This window comes from Vulpes lagopus, chromosome 19 (genome assembly GCF_018345385.1).
Source record: "Vulpes lagopus strain Blue_001 chromosome 19, ASM1834538v1, whole genome shotgun sequence".
In the NCBI taxonomy this organism is placed as follows: Eukaryota; Metazoa; Chordata; class Mammalia; order Carnivora; family Canidae; genus Vulpes; species Vulpes lagopus.
This window is the reverse complement of record NC_054842.1, coordinates 50,532,397-50,550,732: the sequence shown is the minus strand read 5'-3', so window position 1 is coordinate 50,550,732 and position 18,336 is coordinate 50,532,397. Positions and strand designations below refer to the sequence as shown.

The 18,336-nt window shown below is 45.5% G+C and overlaps 1 protein-coding gene across 1 annotated transcript in view; it reads right to left on the bottom strand.

The window, feature by feature from the left end:
• KCNAB1 (potassium voltage-gated channel subfamily A regulatory beta subunit 1) overlaps positions 1–11,665 on the bottom strand; it is a 340,450-nt gene extending 328,785 nt beyond the window's left edge. The window contains exon 1 of the mRNA XM_041734022.1: positions 11,253–11,665. Coding sequence (XP_041589956.1) covers positions 11,253–11,494 — 242 coding nt within the window. The 5' untranslated portion in view covers positions 11,495–11,665. The remainder of the gene's footprint in view (positions 1–11,252) is intronic.
• Between the last annotated feature and the right edge of the window lie 6,671 nt (positions 11,666–18,336).

The window sequence follows — 18,336 nt, the reverse complement described above, 5'->3', positions numbered from 1 at the left end:
CCTGGCTCCTGGGAGGTAACCTCAAAGCCCTTGGAATGTTCTACACAACAGGAGTGTCTTTGTTTGACTGGGGAGGCTTGGGCCATGCCTGATGATCTATGCTAAATATGTGGCTTATTGTGGGGCCCTTGGGCTGCTGGGAATTCAGCTCATCCTCCACATGGGCTAAACATCAAGGTCAACCATGCAGGTGGTCAGTGTGTCTATATGGCCAGTCCCCAGTGAAAAGTCTGGATACCAAGTCTTGGAATAAGCTACCCTGGCTGACAATACTCTGTGCATATTGTCACACTTTGTTTTGGGGGGAAATTACTTTCCATACAACTCCATTGGGAGAAGACAACAGAAGTTCTGCTTGGTTCTCCTGGACTTGCACTCTAGGCCCCTTTCCTCCAAGCTGACTTTAATCTGTATCTTTTTGTAGCCATGGAATATGATTGCAAATATAATTCTTTCCTGAGTTCTGTGAGTCTTCCTAGTGAAGCATATATATATACTTTCACTTTAGGCCTTTCTTTACACATGCTGTGATCTCTGTCTGAAGCATTCTTCCTCCCAGAAACCCAGGTGATTGTCCTTTTCACCTCCTTCAAATACCATCTTCTGGGTGAGACCTTGCCTGGGTGCACCCTTTAAAATTTTAGCTGTTCACTGACACATATACTCATCCTCCCTCCTGCTTTGTGTTTCTACAGAGGACTTATTCTTCCTGAAATGTTACAGTTTATTGTCTATTTCATCCCAACTAGAATGAAATCTCCAAGAAAACAGGGAACTTACTGTTTTGTTCTGTCTTGTTCATTGCCGAGTCTCCTGGGATAGTGTGTAACATAGATGAGAGCTTAGTAATAGCTCTTGAATGAAAGAATGAATCTGTGTATGTTGGGGAGGAAATAAGGTAAATAGCTCAACCAAAAATAAACACAGCACCCAAAACAGCAAGGACCAATTAGTGGTCATAGAAAATAACTTCATAAAAAGCGTGCCCCGTTGAATTATAAAATATGGATTTGGCTGCACAAGCCTGATTTTTCACTTTCTCAGGGACTGTGTTCTGGATCACTCAACATTCTAAATGGGTCATGAGACATAAAAGGGAAAATATTTACCCACACAGGACGTCCAGAAAGAACATCCACCAAGAACTAGTGAATATGGAATAAAAAATGGAAGGTCGTTGGAGAGAAAATGGTGGTGAGGAAGGAACTGAAAGAAGGTAGTTGGACTTCATCCACTCTCATTGAGCCTCACCCGGGCTGGCTCCCTCAGGCAATTAAACCCCTCGAATGGAAAAGTGTGACCCTACTGTTGGTATGGCCCAGTCCCAGTAACGCTGAGTAGAACAGGTCAGGATATTCCCCAAGATATAAAGGTGGCCAGAGTCAAGTGAGAAAACCTCTCAATGACTCAAACACCTAATGATACCACCAAGGTACCATCCTCCAACTGCTGGTCATCAGCTGAAGAATTCCTTAGTTATAGGCCAGATTGTTCCTGGGAAAGTCTGAGCTATACCAAGAATAAGAAGGTCTAATCAGAACTCACAATCATGCATAATTACTGAGTAGGGGAAGAATCCTCTAGTGTATTAGTGTATTTAGGTTGATGGGTCATCTAGGAATCCCAACAGGATAGCTGACCCTGCAGACTTGTCTCCCATCTTTTGGGAAATGACACTCGGGTGCTTTAATGAGATGAGGAGCCTCTTGCAATGAGATGGAACCAGAAAATGATCAGGAAAAGAGTAAGCCCAAAAGGGCTCATAGAATTGATGGACAAGAGGTAGGAAGAATGTGTGGTGGGAAGGGGTGTAAAAGGAGAGACCCATGGCTCCAGGATGTTGGCACACAAGTACCACATCTAGGAGAAATAAGGAATATGCCCAGAGTGAAGGCCACGAGTGTCTTGTTTGGTCTCTATAACTCAGGACCCAACTGTGGGTAGGACTAGACAGTGACATCACGGAGAACTTTCTGGAGGAAAGTACAGTGAAGACATCATGAATGCAAGGAGATAAATAAATGAATGAAAAGTGAAACAAGATGGATGTGTGAGGAGGAACAAAAATAAAGTGGGCTTATGACATTATAAATATGATAGAAAACTTCAAAGGACCTTAAAATAGAATCTATTTCCTATGAGAACAATGTTGTCCCCAAGTGCCACTATCTCAAATGAGGACATTTGTGATGCTTTTAGTAAAGAGGCAGGAAGTGAGTAGCAGGGAGACTATGGGTGGAAAGTTTGGTAGAACAATTCCCTGAGTCTGATAATCCAGCCGATTGCCTGCCAGTAAAGAGCGAGGGCTTCTTTGTTATTATTCTGCTTAATAACTCGTTGACTCAGCGCATGTTTACCGAGTTCTACACCAGAGACTGGATTCTAGGGAAGCAGCAATTACCCCTGCAGATAAGACCCCCGTCCCCCCGGAGCTCCCCTCCAGAGGAGAGACACGCGATACAGAAATAAACGAACCAGAGTGCCAAGAGGAACAACAGGCACAAAGGAAGGAGGCACTAATTCGACGAGTCTTACAAAGAAGCTACAATAAGGATTAAGCTTTTGGGACATTACGCATAGAGGTGCCCGTCATACCCAATGGTCATCTCGGGAGCCGTGACAGCGCCTTTTTAAGGCCCTAACCAGCCTCTGAACGCGCGTGTTGCCACCACGTGCTGAGCTGCAGGTGCTGCACCATTTCCAGGGCAGTGACCTGCTACAAACCCTCCCGATGCTGACGCACAGCTTCGATACCTGATGAGCTACACACTCTACACCCACACCCTTCAACTGTCAGAACTTCTAAAATATTCTGCCTTTATAAATTAAAAGGAATATGGGGAGAGGAAAAATAGACCAAAGACAACTGGGCCAAAGTTCCTTGTCTGAAGGTGTTCCCTGTGCCCCACGTGGAACCTACGCGTCCCTGGCTGCTGGGCAGCTCAGCTTCCTCTCCCTCGCCCACAGGGGGACCTCGGCCCGAACCCACACCATTGCCTGTTTGTAACAGACTTGTCCCTTGGGCTGCTGCTCCAGCCTTTTGGGGTGGCTCTGGGCTCATCTCCACGGTACTTGACTTTGGGGCTGCACATTCTGAGCAACCACGTGCTGGATGCTCCCAGCGCCCTCGCTCTGTCCATGCTCAGAGGGCCTAACCCCAGTTCCTGACGAGTCAACAGCCCTGCCCCTGCGACCAGCACACACCCTTCAGGGGATGTGTCAAGCAGAAGAACAGAGATGACTGAGTTCGTGTAGGTCAGTACGTCTTTGAGATCCACCTCAGCTTCGGACCTAAAATTCCAGTTTACAAGGTCGTGGCCCTTGTCGGGTAGCTGTGGGAGACTCAGTCTTGGAGACAGGATTGGTCGCAGTAACCAGGACCCGTTAGGACAAGCACAGCAATTGCGTGGCACTATAGCACCACCTCCCAACCCCGAGCAGACATTGCAAATAGTCAGAGGCCTTTTCCCACTGACCTCCTCCCTGAGCTAAATTTAATCCGTCCTGAACTGTTCCAGATTGAAGGAAACTAAAAAGACAGGACAACTAAATACCGTATGTGATCCTAACCTGGATCTAGTACTAGTGGAGTAAAAAAGAAGAAAAAAATTGCTATAAAGGGCGTCATTGGGTCACCTGAGGAAATTAGAATACAGACAGCCTATCAGGTAAAGGTATCAGACCCCATCAATTTGGTATTTGCATGGGGGTGTACATACGGGGTAAAGGGCGTGACATATGTAACGTACCCTCAAACTTAATTTTCTCTTGGAAAAATAAATTAGGAGGTGGTGGGAGTGCAAGAAGCATGCACGTAAGAACCTGAGCAAATGTCAAGGCAAATGGGGCAAAATGTGAACAATATGTTAAGAAGAAAAATGGCTGAAAAGTTATTAGTATTATTCTTACAAGTTGTATGACAGATTGAAATTATTTTCAAATTAGAAGTTTTGTTTTTACTTTTTAATAATCTGGTTTTGGGCAGCCCCAGTGGTGCAGCTGTTTAGCGCCACCTGCAGCCCAGGGTGTGATCCTGGGGACCCGGGATCAAGTCCCACCTCAGGCTCCTTGCATGGAGCCTGCTTCTCCCTCTGCCTGGGTCTCAGCCTCTCTTTCTCTCTCTCTGTGTCTCTCATGAATAAATAAATAAAATCTTTAAAATAATAATAATAATCTGGTTTTAAGAAATAGGTAGATTGCCTAAAAATTGCTCCTCTACCACCTGGACTCCCATGATTAGAGGTTCATTTCTTTGGCTGTGACATATTTACAGACCACCCCACCCCACCCCATCAACCGGGACAGCTTTGCTTTCCCCTGTCCAGGGGTGGGGGGGGAGAAGTGTTCTTTTGCTTCATAATTGTTTGAAACACAGAGACCTAGAACATCTCTTCACCTGAACACCGGCATGTATTACACGATATACAGTCGAAACCTTAGGGAGCGGCGGTTGATAACGAGCTGGATGAGGAGCTAGAAGCATCCCCGGCTGGGGACTAAGGCAGCGGGTGTGGAGGGTGACCCAGAGAGGGGAAGCTGCGCCCCGAGTGCGGAGGCGGGAGGCACCGCTCCTCCACCTGTGGATCTGGGGCCGGGCCTAGGCAGCAGGGGTGTGAGCAGGGGTGGCTGGCTGCAGGCTGGCCGGCCAGCGCCCCTCCAGACCCCCTGCATCGGCCCCCGCCCCACTGCCACCAAGTGCCTGCAAAACATCAACGGAACATTCTCTAGAGCTGGGCCAAAGCCTGAAGCGCCCCCGTCTCCACCCCAGGGGCCGCCCCCAGGCTCTGTGCTGTGGCCCCGAAGCCCCCAGACACAGAGATCTGCGCGGCCAGACACCTGGCTCCACCCGGGTTACGGGGACACAGGCCTGCTGTAGGCATCAGGTCCCCAAATCCTGGGAGGACGCTGGCCATAAAGTCTTGTTTTTTCTCACCACAGGAAATTTCCCAAGTGGCATCAAAAGAGGGATTTCTTAATTTTCACAATCAAGGGAACCCCGCAGATGGGAATGGAAGCCGTGGCCTAGCACGGCCTGGGCACAATTCACAGGTCTCTGCGAGCTGCGGGTCAGCCCAGGGGCTTCCCTTTCTTTATGAAACAGCACATCTTAGCGGCACCCTTAGGCACTGCAGGGAATTCGGAAGTTTTTTGTTGTTTTTTCCTCCTTGAGTGAAAACATATGTGACCTACAGTAGCTCCTGGGTCAGGAAAACTCAGTCTAAATGCTCATTTTTTTTTCTCATTGTGAAACCACCACCACTAATTTCTACATGAGGAAAACGTGGGTTAATAGACCCCAGTGTTGCTCCCGAGCCCCGAATTTCAGATGTTTTCCTTCGGCTACGTGAAAACGAAGCAACGCTCCCCCTGGACAAACATACATGGAAATTTCAAAAAGGAATAAAAATAATACTTCGAATCCAAGTGGCACTCCTCTCTCACTTTTGCTTGAATTTTTAAAGGGTTTTCGATCTAAACTGACACTTTTAAAACGTACTTATTTTAGAAGCCCTGTTACATTCAAGAGGAAATAAACAGTCTGCTCCATTCTGAATAGGCCCCTTTCACCGAGCCTTCCAGGCCCTTCCCCAGCAGGCTATTCAGATTTCATGTAATCACAGAGGTTCTGAGTCTGAACCATCTCAGTGACACCGATGTTCCTCCAGAAATGTTGATGCCAGGAAAGCCGCAGTCAGAGCAAATTAGCACAGGCCTCACAACTGACCAAAATCAGGCCAGTCTAAAATAAATCATGTAGGCGCCCTTTTTTTTTTTTAAAGTAGAAAATACAAACCCTGCACATGTAGGCTTTTTTTTTTTTTTTTTTTTTTTTTTTTTAGGCTTTTGATTTTTCATGGTCATGGCCATAGCCACTTTTCAAGCGGGTCTAAGTGTGCCAAGTGCTCCGTAAAAAAAGTAGGTCACGGGAATGCATTGTTAAGGGATTTTTGTTTGGGGCCGGGGTGGGGCGGGGGGCTAGCTGGAAGGATGACAGTGAGTTCAACTTGGGAATAAAAATCATTTTCCGTTTCCGCGCTGTATTACAGGAATCATAAGAAAGGGGAAAGGGCTACAAGGGGATAGGCCTTCCCGGGTGCCTACTGTTTGGGCCTTTACACAAACGGTATTGCCCTGTGAGGAGGGTTCATTTTCATCCTCTGGGTAAGGCAGCTGGGCATCAGGGAAGCAGGGAAGGAGAAGGTGGCCATCCAATCCTGCAGCTGGGATGCCACCTTCTCACTTTGACAAAACCCAAGCAAAGGTTCCCAGAGTGAATCTATTACCTGGTCTCTACAAGGATCTCCATGTAGAGACCAGGTAATAGATGCTCCCAGACGCTCTGCCCAACATCCTGGAGAAAGCAGTGGCTGGGTGAGGATTCTCTCTGGCGTTGGGGCCCCCTTCTTCCTCCACACATGTGCCTCGCCACCCAAGCTTTCCTCTTGCTCTGCTTTAGAAACCTCCTTTCCTGCTTCTCTGTTTTCAGGCCACACCTGCCCGACATGTCTCCTCCTAGGTGGGCTGCCTGTCAGCTTAGCTTCCAGGCTTCTACTGTAATGGAACCGAGGCCTCCAGTTGGAGAAAACCTCAGACACTGCAGCAAAGCTGATGGGAGAGGTGCTACGAGCAGGTGGTAGTTTTTGCCTTTTAGTTGGGTTCTGCTTCAAATATTTCTGTTCTGGACACAATGCCAGGCATGGAAACACATGGTTTGATAAAAGATTCTTTTCGTCTTCTTACACACCATTTGGAGAGTAATTTATTACAATGCTCCGTGAGGCCGTTTTAAGTCAGTAGGAGGTCATGTGTGAGGTGGAAAAAAAAAAAAGACATCTTCTCAATAGATCCTAAGGACAGATTCCGACAGGAGAAACAAAAAATGGGTAAAAGCAAGGGAGGAAAGGAGGGTGGTACACTCCGAATTTTGCAAAATTCACTTTGTAAGCGTGCATTTCCGCCCCTCTCTTTTTTAGGCATATGGTGAGACACGTTTCCCTTCGAACTCTGCGAGATGACTAAACGATGTTATTATTTATGTAGTGAAGAACCACGAGAGAAATCCTCTCTGGCCTCCAGATTAAAAAGAGATGTGCCCACACTGAGCAACTGGCCTGTGCCCACCTCCTGCAAGAACTGCACGACTGTTGAGAGCGCCGCTTCACTCTTTGCAATTTCGTGCCCCTGGAGAACACAGAGCCTGGCCCCTTCCTGCCCTTAATGCTCCTTGAATTCACTTCTTCTGATTTGATATTTTTGTTTTTCTCAATGAGACGCTCTTGGGTACCTTAAATACCTCTGGAAAAAAGAGGGTTAAAAATAAACACAAACAAACAAAGAAGCTATGCACCTGACAGCTTTGTTTTCTAGACCAGGGGTCAGCAAACTGCGGCCTATTGGCCAACGCCGACCTGCCACTTACCTTTGTGTGTTCCTCAAGCCAAGCTTGGCTCGTACATTTTTTAACGATTTGGGAGAAAAAAAAGGAAGAAGATTCACGAGAAGTTTCACGAGATGTGAAACTTACATAAAACTCGTGTCATCCCTCAGCCCCTGCCTACGGTTTTGTGGGACCGCAAGCACACCCCCCTCCGCTTGCTGGCGGTGGCGGCCTTCACCCTACAGTGGCACCGTTCTGTAGTTGTGACAACGGTGCACACGGCCCGTTGAGCCTAAGATATTTACCCCCTGGCCTTTCACAGGCCCCGTTTGCTGACCCCTGCATCAGACCTTCATTTTACACCTGCTGGAGTTCCTCCTGGCTAATTATAAAATTGCTTCAAAGCTGAGTATTTGCTACATCCTTACTCAGTCTAGATATTTTTTGTGTGTTTTATCCATAAAACGACCACCCAGTGTTCTTTAACCTTGAACTAAGCTCAGGTTTACTATCTGGCTCAGATTTCAATGCTGTGTAATGGAGACAATTAACTTTCAACCTCTTAGGAATGACTAAAGGACCCTCCTGGGTAACTATTTTGTAACTAATAAGATGAATCCACAAAAACCTTCTATTTTTGCGAAAAACTCTAAGCCAACAGAAGGATCTACACAGCAACTTGGCACTTTGTGCACCACGTTCAAACAATTTCCTCCAGTTTCTTTTCAGTTGATACATGTGTTTGCATATTTACTGATTTTTTCCCTCTCCTGGTCACCCTCAGTTAGAAATAAAACCAAGTCTCCATGGAAACACAACAGAATGCTCTCTCACAGATGATCGAGGGACCCAAGCAGCTGGTATTGGGCTGGAGGCTGCAATGGCATCTGACCAAATTAGGAAGAGAAAACAGCTTATGGGATCTTCCAGAACTCTCAGCATTCTAAAGCTCAGCATGAAAACCTACACAGATTGTGAATTACTGCGGATTTTTTTTATTCCTTCTTTTCCTTCTAAGGGACATTCTATCTTATCATAAGATATTCTTATATTCCTTTAAGATGTTCTATCTTCCCCATTTGTATGTTCCAGCTATAGGGCCTTCCATCCCCTGTCCCTAGAATGAATCACAGAGGCTAGAGAATAAGCAAGAAGCGAGCACCTACTGTGTGTTAGGCACTTACATCACAGCCAGCTCAGTGTCACACGGGTTAGAGACCAAAAGAGCTGGGATTTGAACTCTGTTCTGATTAACTCCAAAGCCCATTCCCTTTCCACTCTACGTGCAAGAATACCCTTCAAAAGGAAGAAAATAGAAAAAGACAGGTTGCACAGGGCATTTTGACATAGCCACGGTTGGGGAGGCGAGGGATGGAAATGAGGGTAAGGAAGGAAGAATATGAAATTCACCTTCTCACCCAACACCACCTACGTTTCTAAGAAGTCAATAGGATTTCATTCACATGTGGAATTTTAGGAAACAAATGGACAAAGGGGGAGGAAGTAAGAGAGAAAACTAGAAACAGAGTCTACACTCTAGAGAAGAAGCAGATGGTTGCCGGAGGGGAAGGGGGGGATGGGTGACATAGGTGAGGGAGGTCAAGGAGCACCGGGTGAGGAGCACCGAGTGATGTACGGAAGAGCTGAACCACTACGCTGTACACCTGAAACTGATACAACACTGCGTGTTAACTATACTGGAATTAAAGTGAAAAACCTAAAAAGAAAAAAAAAAGTCATGGCGAAAAGCCAAGCTGGGGGCGGGGGGGAGACCGAGAGAACCTGTATTGTCTTCCCTAAAAATCCCTCCCTAATGTTACAAGGACGAGGCTTTAAATAAGGATGATTAATACGGGTCTCAAAGAATAGACAAATTACTATGGAAATCTGGAGAAAGGAGATGTGCTTCACGTTGGAAGGAGGGGGAGGGAGGCATGTAATGGAGGACGGGGTGACAACACAGCCAGCCCCTCAGAACTCAGAACTTTGGCTATTTCCTGGGGCCAATTATCTATTTAGGTGCACTTGTCTCTCCTCAAATTCTGATCTGGAAATGGCTATCTTCTAGGTCCCACCTCTTACCGGTGTGATCCAGGGGCACCTACCCTTGCCCAAGAGCCTGCCCCTGGGCCGGGACATCCTCAAGGCCACAGGGCCCTGCTCTCCAAGGCATTAGGAAGAGTCGCCTTGGAACTGTGCCCTCAAACCACAGGAGTGTGGGATTGGCAGGGCCGCCTCCGGGGCCAGACTGGGGAAGCCTGCCCCCTCCAGCAGGCAGGGCTCCGGGCTTCCACCTTCAACAAGGACACCTTTGCGTTTAACCATTTGAGGAGGGACAATTCCTCTGCTTTGAAACGGTCTGAAAAACACTATCCTAGGACATATCTTCATCTGAACGTCGGCACACGCTGCAAAGGCTCCTTGGTATCCAGACCCGAACTCTGGAAGGAGCCATGCCCCCTGAAGCTCTATGCCAGGGCTCATGGTAATGCCACCCAGGCTGCGACAGAGATGCAGAGACAGATATCTGCCATCCCCCCTCATCTGTATTCGGACCTCACCCCCCTGCCACCACTGAGGATCGAGGAGAGAAGGCGAAGAGGCAGAGGGAGAAGGTGGCTCCTGGTGGAAGCCAGATTCAGGAAAGGTGGACGAGGAACACCCAGCGTGGGGAGCCGTGAGTTGTCTCGGAAAGGTGCTTAGATTCTTCTCAGGCTCCACTTCCAAGGCACGACGGGGTGGGCCGCCCCGGGTCTACCTCATCCCCTGCAAACCTCTAGGAGCTCATTCCTCGTCTGCCTGGAGCCCTTAACTGCATCGAGTCTGTGTGAAATACGTTGCTCTCTGCAGAAAGAAGTCATTTCATTGCAAATTGTTTGATTAATCAAATTAGCTGGTAAACTAGAGCAGTAGCTACTCCGTGAAAACAGACCTTTACATTACAGAAAGACGAAATCCCTGGGGACTTCACATCCCTGCAAAAACAATCCCTCTCTGTTGAGTGCAGAGCTGGGACTGGAGCTGGGACTGGAGCTGGGACTGGAGACACCTGTTCCTTAGCAATGCTAAATGAATTCTTTCCCCATTTTCGTCACTTTTGTCCTCCCGAACGGCTTTTGCTCAGTTTCCTGGATATTTAAAACTCCAGGCATTTGTCAAGGAAGCACTTGTGCGGTGCCACCAGGTAATTTAGCTAAGCACTGGCCTATCTCACAGAGCTTTGGACAATAATTGCTCTGACAAAGAATGATACTTCCCATCTCAGAGCAATTTATAAAGATTACACATCCAACCCCATACCAGGGGAACACTTCTCCTTTTTGTTAATCTTTCACAGAATAAATGATGGTATTAGAAGGTTAGAGAACAACCAGTAATTTATCTTGGGCTGCAATGATAAAAAAAAAAAAAATGTCATCATTTCAAGAACTTGCTCAGTTTCATGAACTGTTTTATTAACCATTAACACAGACCACACAATTCAGGCTCAGATGAAAATAACAGCCTTGAAGCCCAGGTAACATTTAAAAAAAACCCTCCTCTTAATTTATAAATCCCCTAAAGAAGAATAGAGCCCCCATTCTTCGTTCTGACCTAAGTCACCGACCTACTCCAAGCCAAAGCTATTTCTCCTGGCAGCACATGGTTAGGAGCTTCCACAGGGGAGCCTGCCTGTCTTCCACGGGGCCTTTTGAGCAAAGAGAAAGCAGACAATCTAAAGCTTGAAAAACTAAGGTAGCCAAAGAAGAGGGCTCCCCGTCTTCGTTTTTTAGATGGTGCTTGGTTTGCCATTTCAAGCCTTATCCCTTTAGTAACAGCGCCCCTCGACCTCAACGCAGCGCCCTGCTCGCGTGCCAGTGCAACCAGCAAGTACCTGTAAGCCATGCCCGTCTCGGCTCTGGTGGTTTCCTGCAATGAAATCCCATGAACACGTAAAAACTTCTCCAGATATTTCCGTTCTGCTGCTCCACTAGGCCTAACCGGCCAGCAGGCTGCCTGGGGTGGAGGCTTGGTCACGGCTAAGTGCCGTCTACATTTCAGGGCCGATTCGCTGGATTTAGGCAGACCCAGCTTGGGGCTGGGGATGTCCGCACAGGCAGGTTTATACAGATGCATGTTTCAAAACCTAAGGAAGCAGAGCGAATTTCATGGTACTGAGCCCTGAGACTGGCTGTATCTTGCTATGATTAACTTGGGTTATCTGGCTTGGCATGTCCCTAAAAGGGCTCAACTCATTTTCCTTAGATGCCCTTTCTTATTTTTTGTGTGTGAGCAGACTCTTGAGTCCCTGGCAGAGATGCTGGTTACATGTCTCTGTTGGAGACTTTGTAAAAAAAAAAAAAAAAGAAAGAAAGAAAGAAGAAAAAGAAAAAAGAAAACACCCTGACAAAGTCCAATCACTTTTCTCCTCCCTGTAAAGTTCCCAGAGGCAAACTTCAACAACTATGTATTGGCCCTGGGGAAAAAATATGGGCAGTCTTTCCCATGTCTTTCTATTTAGGTACAAGGAAATATTTTGGTGGGATATAAGCCAAATGTTCTGTTCTCATAAGGATCATAAAGCCCTGCAGATGATTCATGAGTATGTAATGAGACCTTTCTAAATTATCAAGTATTTCATAATCAAATAATTTATTATACTAGTGGCATGATTCATTTGGGCAGAAAGTCCGTTAACCTTTTTCTTTTCAAGATGTTGCTATCAAATGATAGGAAATATCAATAAGACAGGATGAGCACTGGGTGTTATTTTATATGTTGGCAAATTGAACACCAATAAAAAATAAATTTATAAAAATTAAAAAAAAGATGGTTATAAAAAGCATAGGGCCTACAAAATATGCCCAACTGACTTTTGACAAAGGTATAAGAGCAATTCAATAGGAGAAGGATAAGCTTTTCAACAAATGCTACTGGAGCAATTGGACATTTATAAACAAGAACAAAAATAAATGAATCCCTCATTTAAACTTCATATTTATACAAAAAAATCAAAATGTATCACATACTTAAATATCAAACTTTATTATAAAACTTCCAGGACAAAATGTAGGAGAAAATCTTCAAGACCTAGGGGTAAGTGAAGAGTTCTTAGACCTGACATCCAAACAACGATCCACAAAAGGAAAAATTAGTAAATTGGATATTATCAACCTCCAAAACTTTTTCTCCATGAAAGATCCTGTAAAGAGGATAAAAAACTAATTATGGACTGGAAGGAAATATTTGCAAGCCACATATCCAACAAAGGGCTTATATCTGGAACATACAAAGAACTCCCAAAACGCGACAATAAAAACATAAATATTCAATTAGCTGGGGGACAAAAGATATTAACAGACATTTCATCGAAGAAAATATATAAATGGCAAATGAAACATGTTCAACATCATTAGCCATTAGGGAAATGCAAATTAAACCCATGACTGATTACTACACACCTATCAGATTAGTAAATTAAAATGCCAGTAACACCACATGCTGGCAAGGATCCGGAGAAACTGGATCGTGCACACATTGCTGGTGGGAATGTACGTTGGAAAAGAGTGTGACAGTTTCTTATAAAAACCAAACCTACCAAACCTACCATATGACACAGCAATTGTACTCTTGAATATCTCCCCCAGAGAAATGGAATCTATGTTCACACCAAAAAAACTATACACAGATGTTCACAACAGGTTTATTCATAACAGCCCAAAACTGGAAACAACCCACATTTTCTACAATCGGTGAATGGTTAAACTGTGATATATCCAAACTACAGAAGACTATTCAGCAATAAAAAGGAATGAACTATTGATACAAGCAACGACTTGAATGGATCTCAAGGAAATTATGCTGAGTGGAAAAAAGGCAAATTACGCATGTAAAATAGGACTCACTTGCTCTCCTCCTCTCCCACCACATCACAAACACTCCTTCCCACCTTCCAATTTCTCTGTCAGGCTATCATTATTTATCTTGTTTTCTAATGATTTAATATAGGTCTTATCTTGCCAACTTTTCAATAAAGCCTTTAAGAGTAAAAAAGAAAGTCATCCTACTATATGATTTCATTTGTATCATGTCTTGACAGAATTATAGAGATGAATTATACAGATATATAGAATTATATAGATATAACCAATTAGTGCTTGCCAGGGCTTAGAGAAGAGGAAAGAGAGGGAGGTGACTCTGTCCATAAAAAGGTAGATGAGGGATTCTTTTTTTTTTTCTTTAAGATTTTATTTATTTATTCATGAGAGACACAGAGAAAGGCAGAGGGAGAAGCAGGCTCCGAGGAGCCCGATGTGGGACTCAATCCCGGGACCTCGGGATCACGACCTGAGCCAAAGGCAGATGCTCAACCACTGAGCCCCCCAGGTGCCCCTAGATGAGGGATTCCTGTGCTGGAACTGTCATGTGTCTTGATGATGGTGGGGGCCACACCACTCTACACGTGTGATAAAATGGCATAGAACTAAGACATACTCACACACAAATGAGCGCATGCAAAATCAATGAAATCAGAGTAAGGTCAGTGGCTTGCTAGTATCATCATCAATTTCTTAATTGTGATATTGAACTATAGTTACACAAGATATCATTGGGAGTACCGGGCAAAGGGATTTATCTGTATGGTTCCTTACAACTGCATGTGATTCAATAATTATCTCAAAATAAAAAGGCAAAAAAAAAAAAAAAAAAGGCCAAATGTCCTCACTTTGTGGGGAGGGTCTCTCCACTTTGTGATTCCAGCTGTACCTCTCCTCCAACTGACTCCTGGACATAAACGACTCATCCAATCCAACAGGCTTCCTACTCCCACCCCATCCACCACCATAGCTTTGGTCACATGACCACCCTCCTCCCATGTCCTACAAAGGCCTTACTTCCTCTAGGAATTCTTCCCCGACCTCCTAGCCTCTGGTATCTGATCATTCCCTGAAATTCCTCTTGCAATTCACTTCTAAATCACCCACTTGACACTTGTAAACTGTTTCCAAATATTTGCACAAACTTGATGATCTCTGCCATATTTTTTTTAAAGATTTTATTTATTTACTCATGAGAGACACAGAGCGAGAGAGAGAGAGGCAGAGACACAGGCAGAGGGAGAAGCAGGCTCCATGCAGGGAGCCCGACGCGGGACTCGATCCCAGAACTCCAGGATCACGACCGGGGCCAAAGGCGGCGCTAAACCACTGAGCCACCAGGGCTGCCCTCTGCCATATTTTTATACCACCTTTACCATTATTTGTTTACTATTTGAAATTAACCTGATTTGTCTTTTTTTTTTTTTAACCTAAATGAATATATTTAGTGTTGTGAGCTGAATGTTTGTGTCCCTCCAAAATTCACATGTTGAAATCTAATCTCCAGCGTGATGGGAATAGGAGGTAAGGCCTTTGGGAGACAATGAGATCACAAGAGTAGAGCCCTCGTGAATGGGATTAGTGGCTTTAAAAAAAAAAATTATTTATTTACTTAAGAGAGAAAGAGCTTGGGAAGGGCAGAGGAAGAGGAAGGAGCAGACGCCCCGCTGAGCAGGGAGCCCCAAGCAGGGCTCAGTCCCAGGACCCCAGGACCATGACCTGAGCCAAAGGCAGACACTTAACTGACTGAACCACGCAGGCGCCCCGGGATTAGAGCTAGCTCTCTTTCCTCCTTGGAAGGCCACAGCCAAAGATGTTTGTCTATAAACCGGGAAGAAGGTTCTCGCCAAAACCCAACCGTGCTGAGTTCGCAATCTCTAGAACTGTGAAAAATAATGAAAATAAAAATAAATGTTTGTTGCTGAAACCACACAGTCTATAGTAATTTTCCATGTCAGCCCAAACTAAGAAATTTAGTAAGGAAACATTATAACACTAGCATCATACACAGAAAAACTTTATCACTTGGAATAAAATAGAGTGTAAACTCTTGAAAATAAGTATAATAAGAATGAAGAATATTATTAAATTGCAGCTGGACACTGTTGGTGTGCAAATGTTCTGAACCAGAGTCCTACCTCTTTTTGTTTTTTTATTGAGGAAATTAAAAGGTATTAGGTGTTTGAAAATTTTTGGCAAAAACCTGAGACTTTCTCTCTTTTTTTTTTTTAAGGTAATCAGAAGAATGGAAAGGAAACGGAAACAGGAATATATTATCTTTACAATGTGAATCAAAGTTATTTAATGCCACTAAAATCATCTCCTTGTCCACTGGTGGTTCTGGTACCTACTTTGAGAAACAGACTCATAATATATTGTCCCAGGTACTAGGTACCTCTGACAGGTGCATCTCTAACTCCTCACCTAAATTATAAGCTCTTTGAGGGGAGAGATGGACTATATCTGGTATAAGCTTGTAACCTCCATAAAAACTGGTGTGGTGTTTTGTACACATCAACATTCCACAGGTATTAATGGTTTGCTTGCTTGGATTCCCAAAAGCTGTCCTTCCAATCTTTCCATTTTCAACCGAGCATTCAAAGCTGAGTCTCGGGCATCCCGGGTGGCTCAGCGGTTTAGCACTGCCTTCAGCCCAGGGCGTGATCCTGGAGTTCTGGAATCGAGTCCTACGTGGGGCCTGCCTCTCCCTCTGCCTGCTTCTTCGCCTCTCTCTCTCTCTCTCTCTCTCTGTGTCTCTCATGGATAAATAATAAAACCTTAAAAAAAAAAAAAAAAAAAGCTGAGTCTCACGGGAGAAATAAGAGCTTCTAGAGAGAAGGCCAGAAAAGTCAGAAGAACAACAACACTAGGATAGAGTCGAGAAGAAACAGGCGTTTCCAAATAAAGTCGGACCTACTATTCTCCCACTTACGTGAGCCACTAGTTACATCTAACTCTGTGAGCCGTGGAGGTTCCCACCAAGGAAGCAGCAGAGGTGACCTGGAAAAGCAGTCATGGAAAATGAGACCTGAGCCCTCTTCAACATATCGTTCTCTGTTTCCGCCCTCTGAGGATGGAGCCAGGCCAGGGAGAGGATAGAGGGATGAGCAAGCCACGATTTGTCGGAAACTGAAGTCTCTTTTCACGAAGCTCTAAAAGCAGCTCACTGTAATCAAAGGTCCCAGTTTGAAGGTGGGAGGTAGAGACTACATATATATTTTTTTTAGATTTTTTTTAAGTAATCTCTGCACCCAACATGGGGCCCAACCTTATAACCCCAAGATCAAGAGTCACATGCTCTACTGACTGAGCCGGCGAGGCGCCCCAAGTAGAAACTCCGAGTACAAGGATACCAGTGGCCCCGTTGACTGTCAACGCAAACTAAGGTCGGCTTTCAACTAAACGTCCAAGCCTGTAAGAAATGCGCCTGAGCAGCAGGGGCGGAAATGTCTGCTTGGCTCTCCTTCTGTGTCTCAAGAATCCGTTCAGAATCTTTAAGTATTATGCAGTCCCCCGCCCCCCGCCCCGGTGACAGGGCCACCTGAGGAGAGAGGGGTTTCTGGTCACCTTCTGCCAATGGGGTGCTGAGATTTAGAAAGTCACAAAGAGAGGGTCACGTAGGTCTGGGTGGCAAGCAGGCTTTATCCACACCTGCTCCGCCTTCATAGGTAACTGTGTGACCTTGGGCAGGCCTTGACCTCTCTGTCCCCTTAGTTTTCTATGGGCTCAGACTTAAGTTATCTCTAAGATTCTTCTAGGTCTGGTGTTCGGTGAGTTTTAAAAACTACTTGGGCTAGACATTCTGCAGAGGTGAGGACCCTTCCTGTTTGACTGGACAGGCTTGGATTCAATGAATTATTAGCTAGTTCTCTGAGACATCAGGCCCCGGGGATTGTCGCTATTATTCTTGGAATAAACCGATCACATTTATAGCCTACTTTAAAATTTGTCTTGGCTAAAGAATGACCTGTGAAACACCACATCTTGGATTTATGGGCACATCACAATCACCTAAAAATTGTCTTGGCCTAAAACTGAGACCAGAGCTGGTCGGCCTAGGATTACAAGTCTGTGTTTCCATGGCTGGAGTGGAGGAGTGCTGGCTCTGCCCAAATGGGTTCGGACAAGGGACACCAGACTGCACATCAGAGCTGTTCATGGGCACTTCGGCTCCTGCTCCTGCTCAGGTGTCTGCTCACTGGTGCTCCACAGGCGATGCTGTGACAGGCAAGCACTCACGTGACTGAGACGCCTGCCTTGTCTTACTGGGAGTCCTCAGAGGAGCCTCTCCTCTTGTCATTGCCATCTTCTCTCCACTTTTGCAGAAGCACCTGGGAGTCTAGGAGTGAGGCCACAGTTAAATATGTGTGTCACATCAACACAACACAATGAAGAAACCATCACCCTGCCCTTGAGTACCTCCCAGTAGCGGGAGGAGAGAGACCAGTAAAGCTCACAAAGCAGTGCACCCTGAGCTACGGTGAGGGAGGCAGGGAGGAGACCCCAAAACCCAGTCTTGGGTGGAGTAGAGGAAGCAACATCAGCAGTGAAGGAAAGGTGGGTCAGCGGTGAGAGTTCTTCCAGAAGTTTGCAATCAAGCAAGAAGCCTAATCTTCAGTGTCTCTCTGTTCACCATTCATTTGCCCTTTCCTAGAGCCAATCCCCTCACCTTGTTTTAGGCCATAGTTTCCTTGGAATGGAAAACAACAGTTCCAGTAGGATGGGGAAGGGAGCACATGTGACAGCACAGGGATTACAGCAGGGGACAAATGGAAAGCCCCATCAAGCCAGCCTCAGCTCTGAAGGCATTGCCTCCCCTCCTCACTTACCTCTTTTCCTTATCCCTGCTGCTTGTATATTATGTACTTTCGCATTATAACTTCAAACAACCCCTCCTTAATGTACGATCCTCATATTGCTAATATATGCAGAGGCAGATACCTGATAGCCTTGCTTTGGAAAAATGGAGCCTACTTGTGGGTGACCAGATCTACGGGGCTCTTCCTTGGCCTATGAAGAGCTTGTGGGCAGGGCCGGCCCTTGGGATTTCACGGGCATCCTGCGTTTATCCCACCACACTGATCCGCATCTACAACCAGA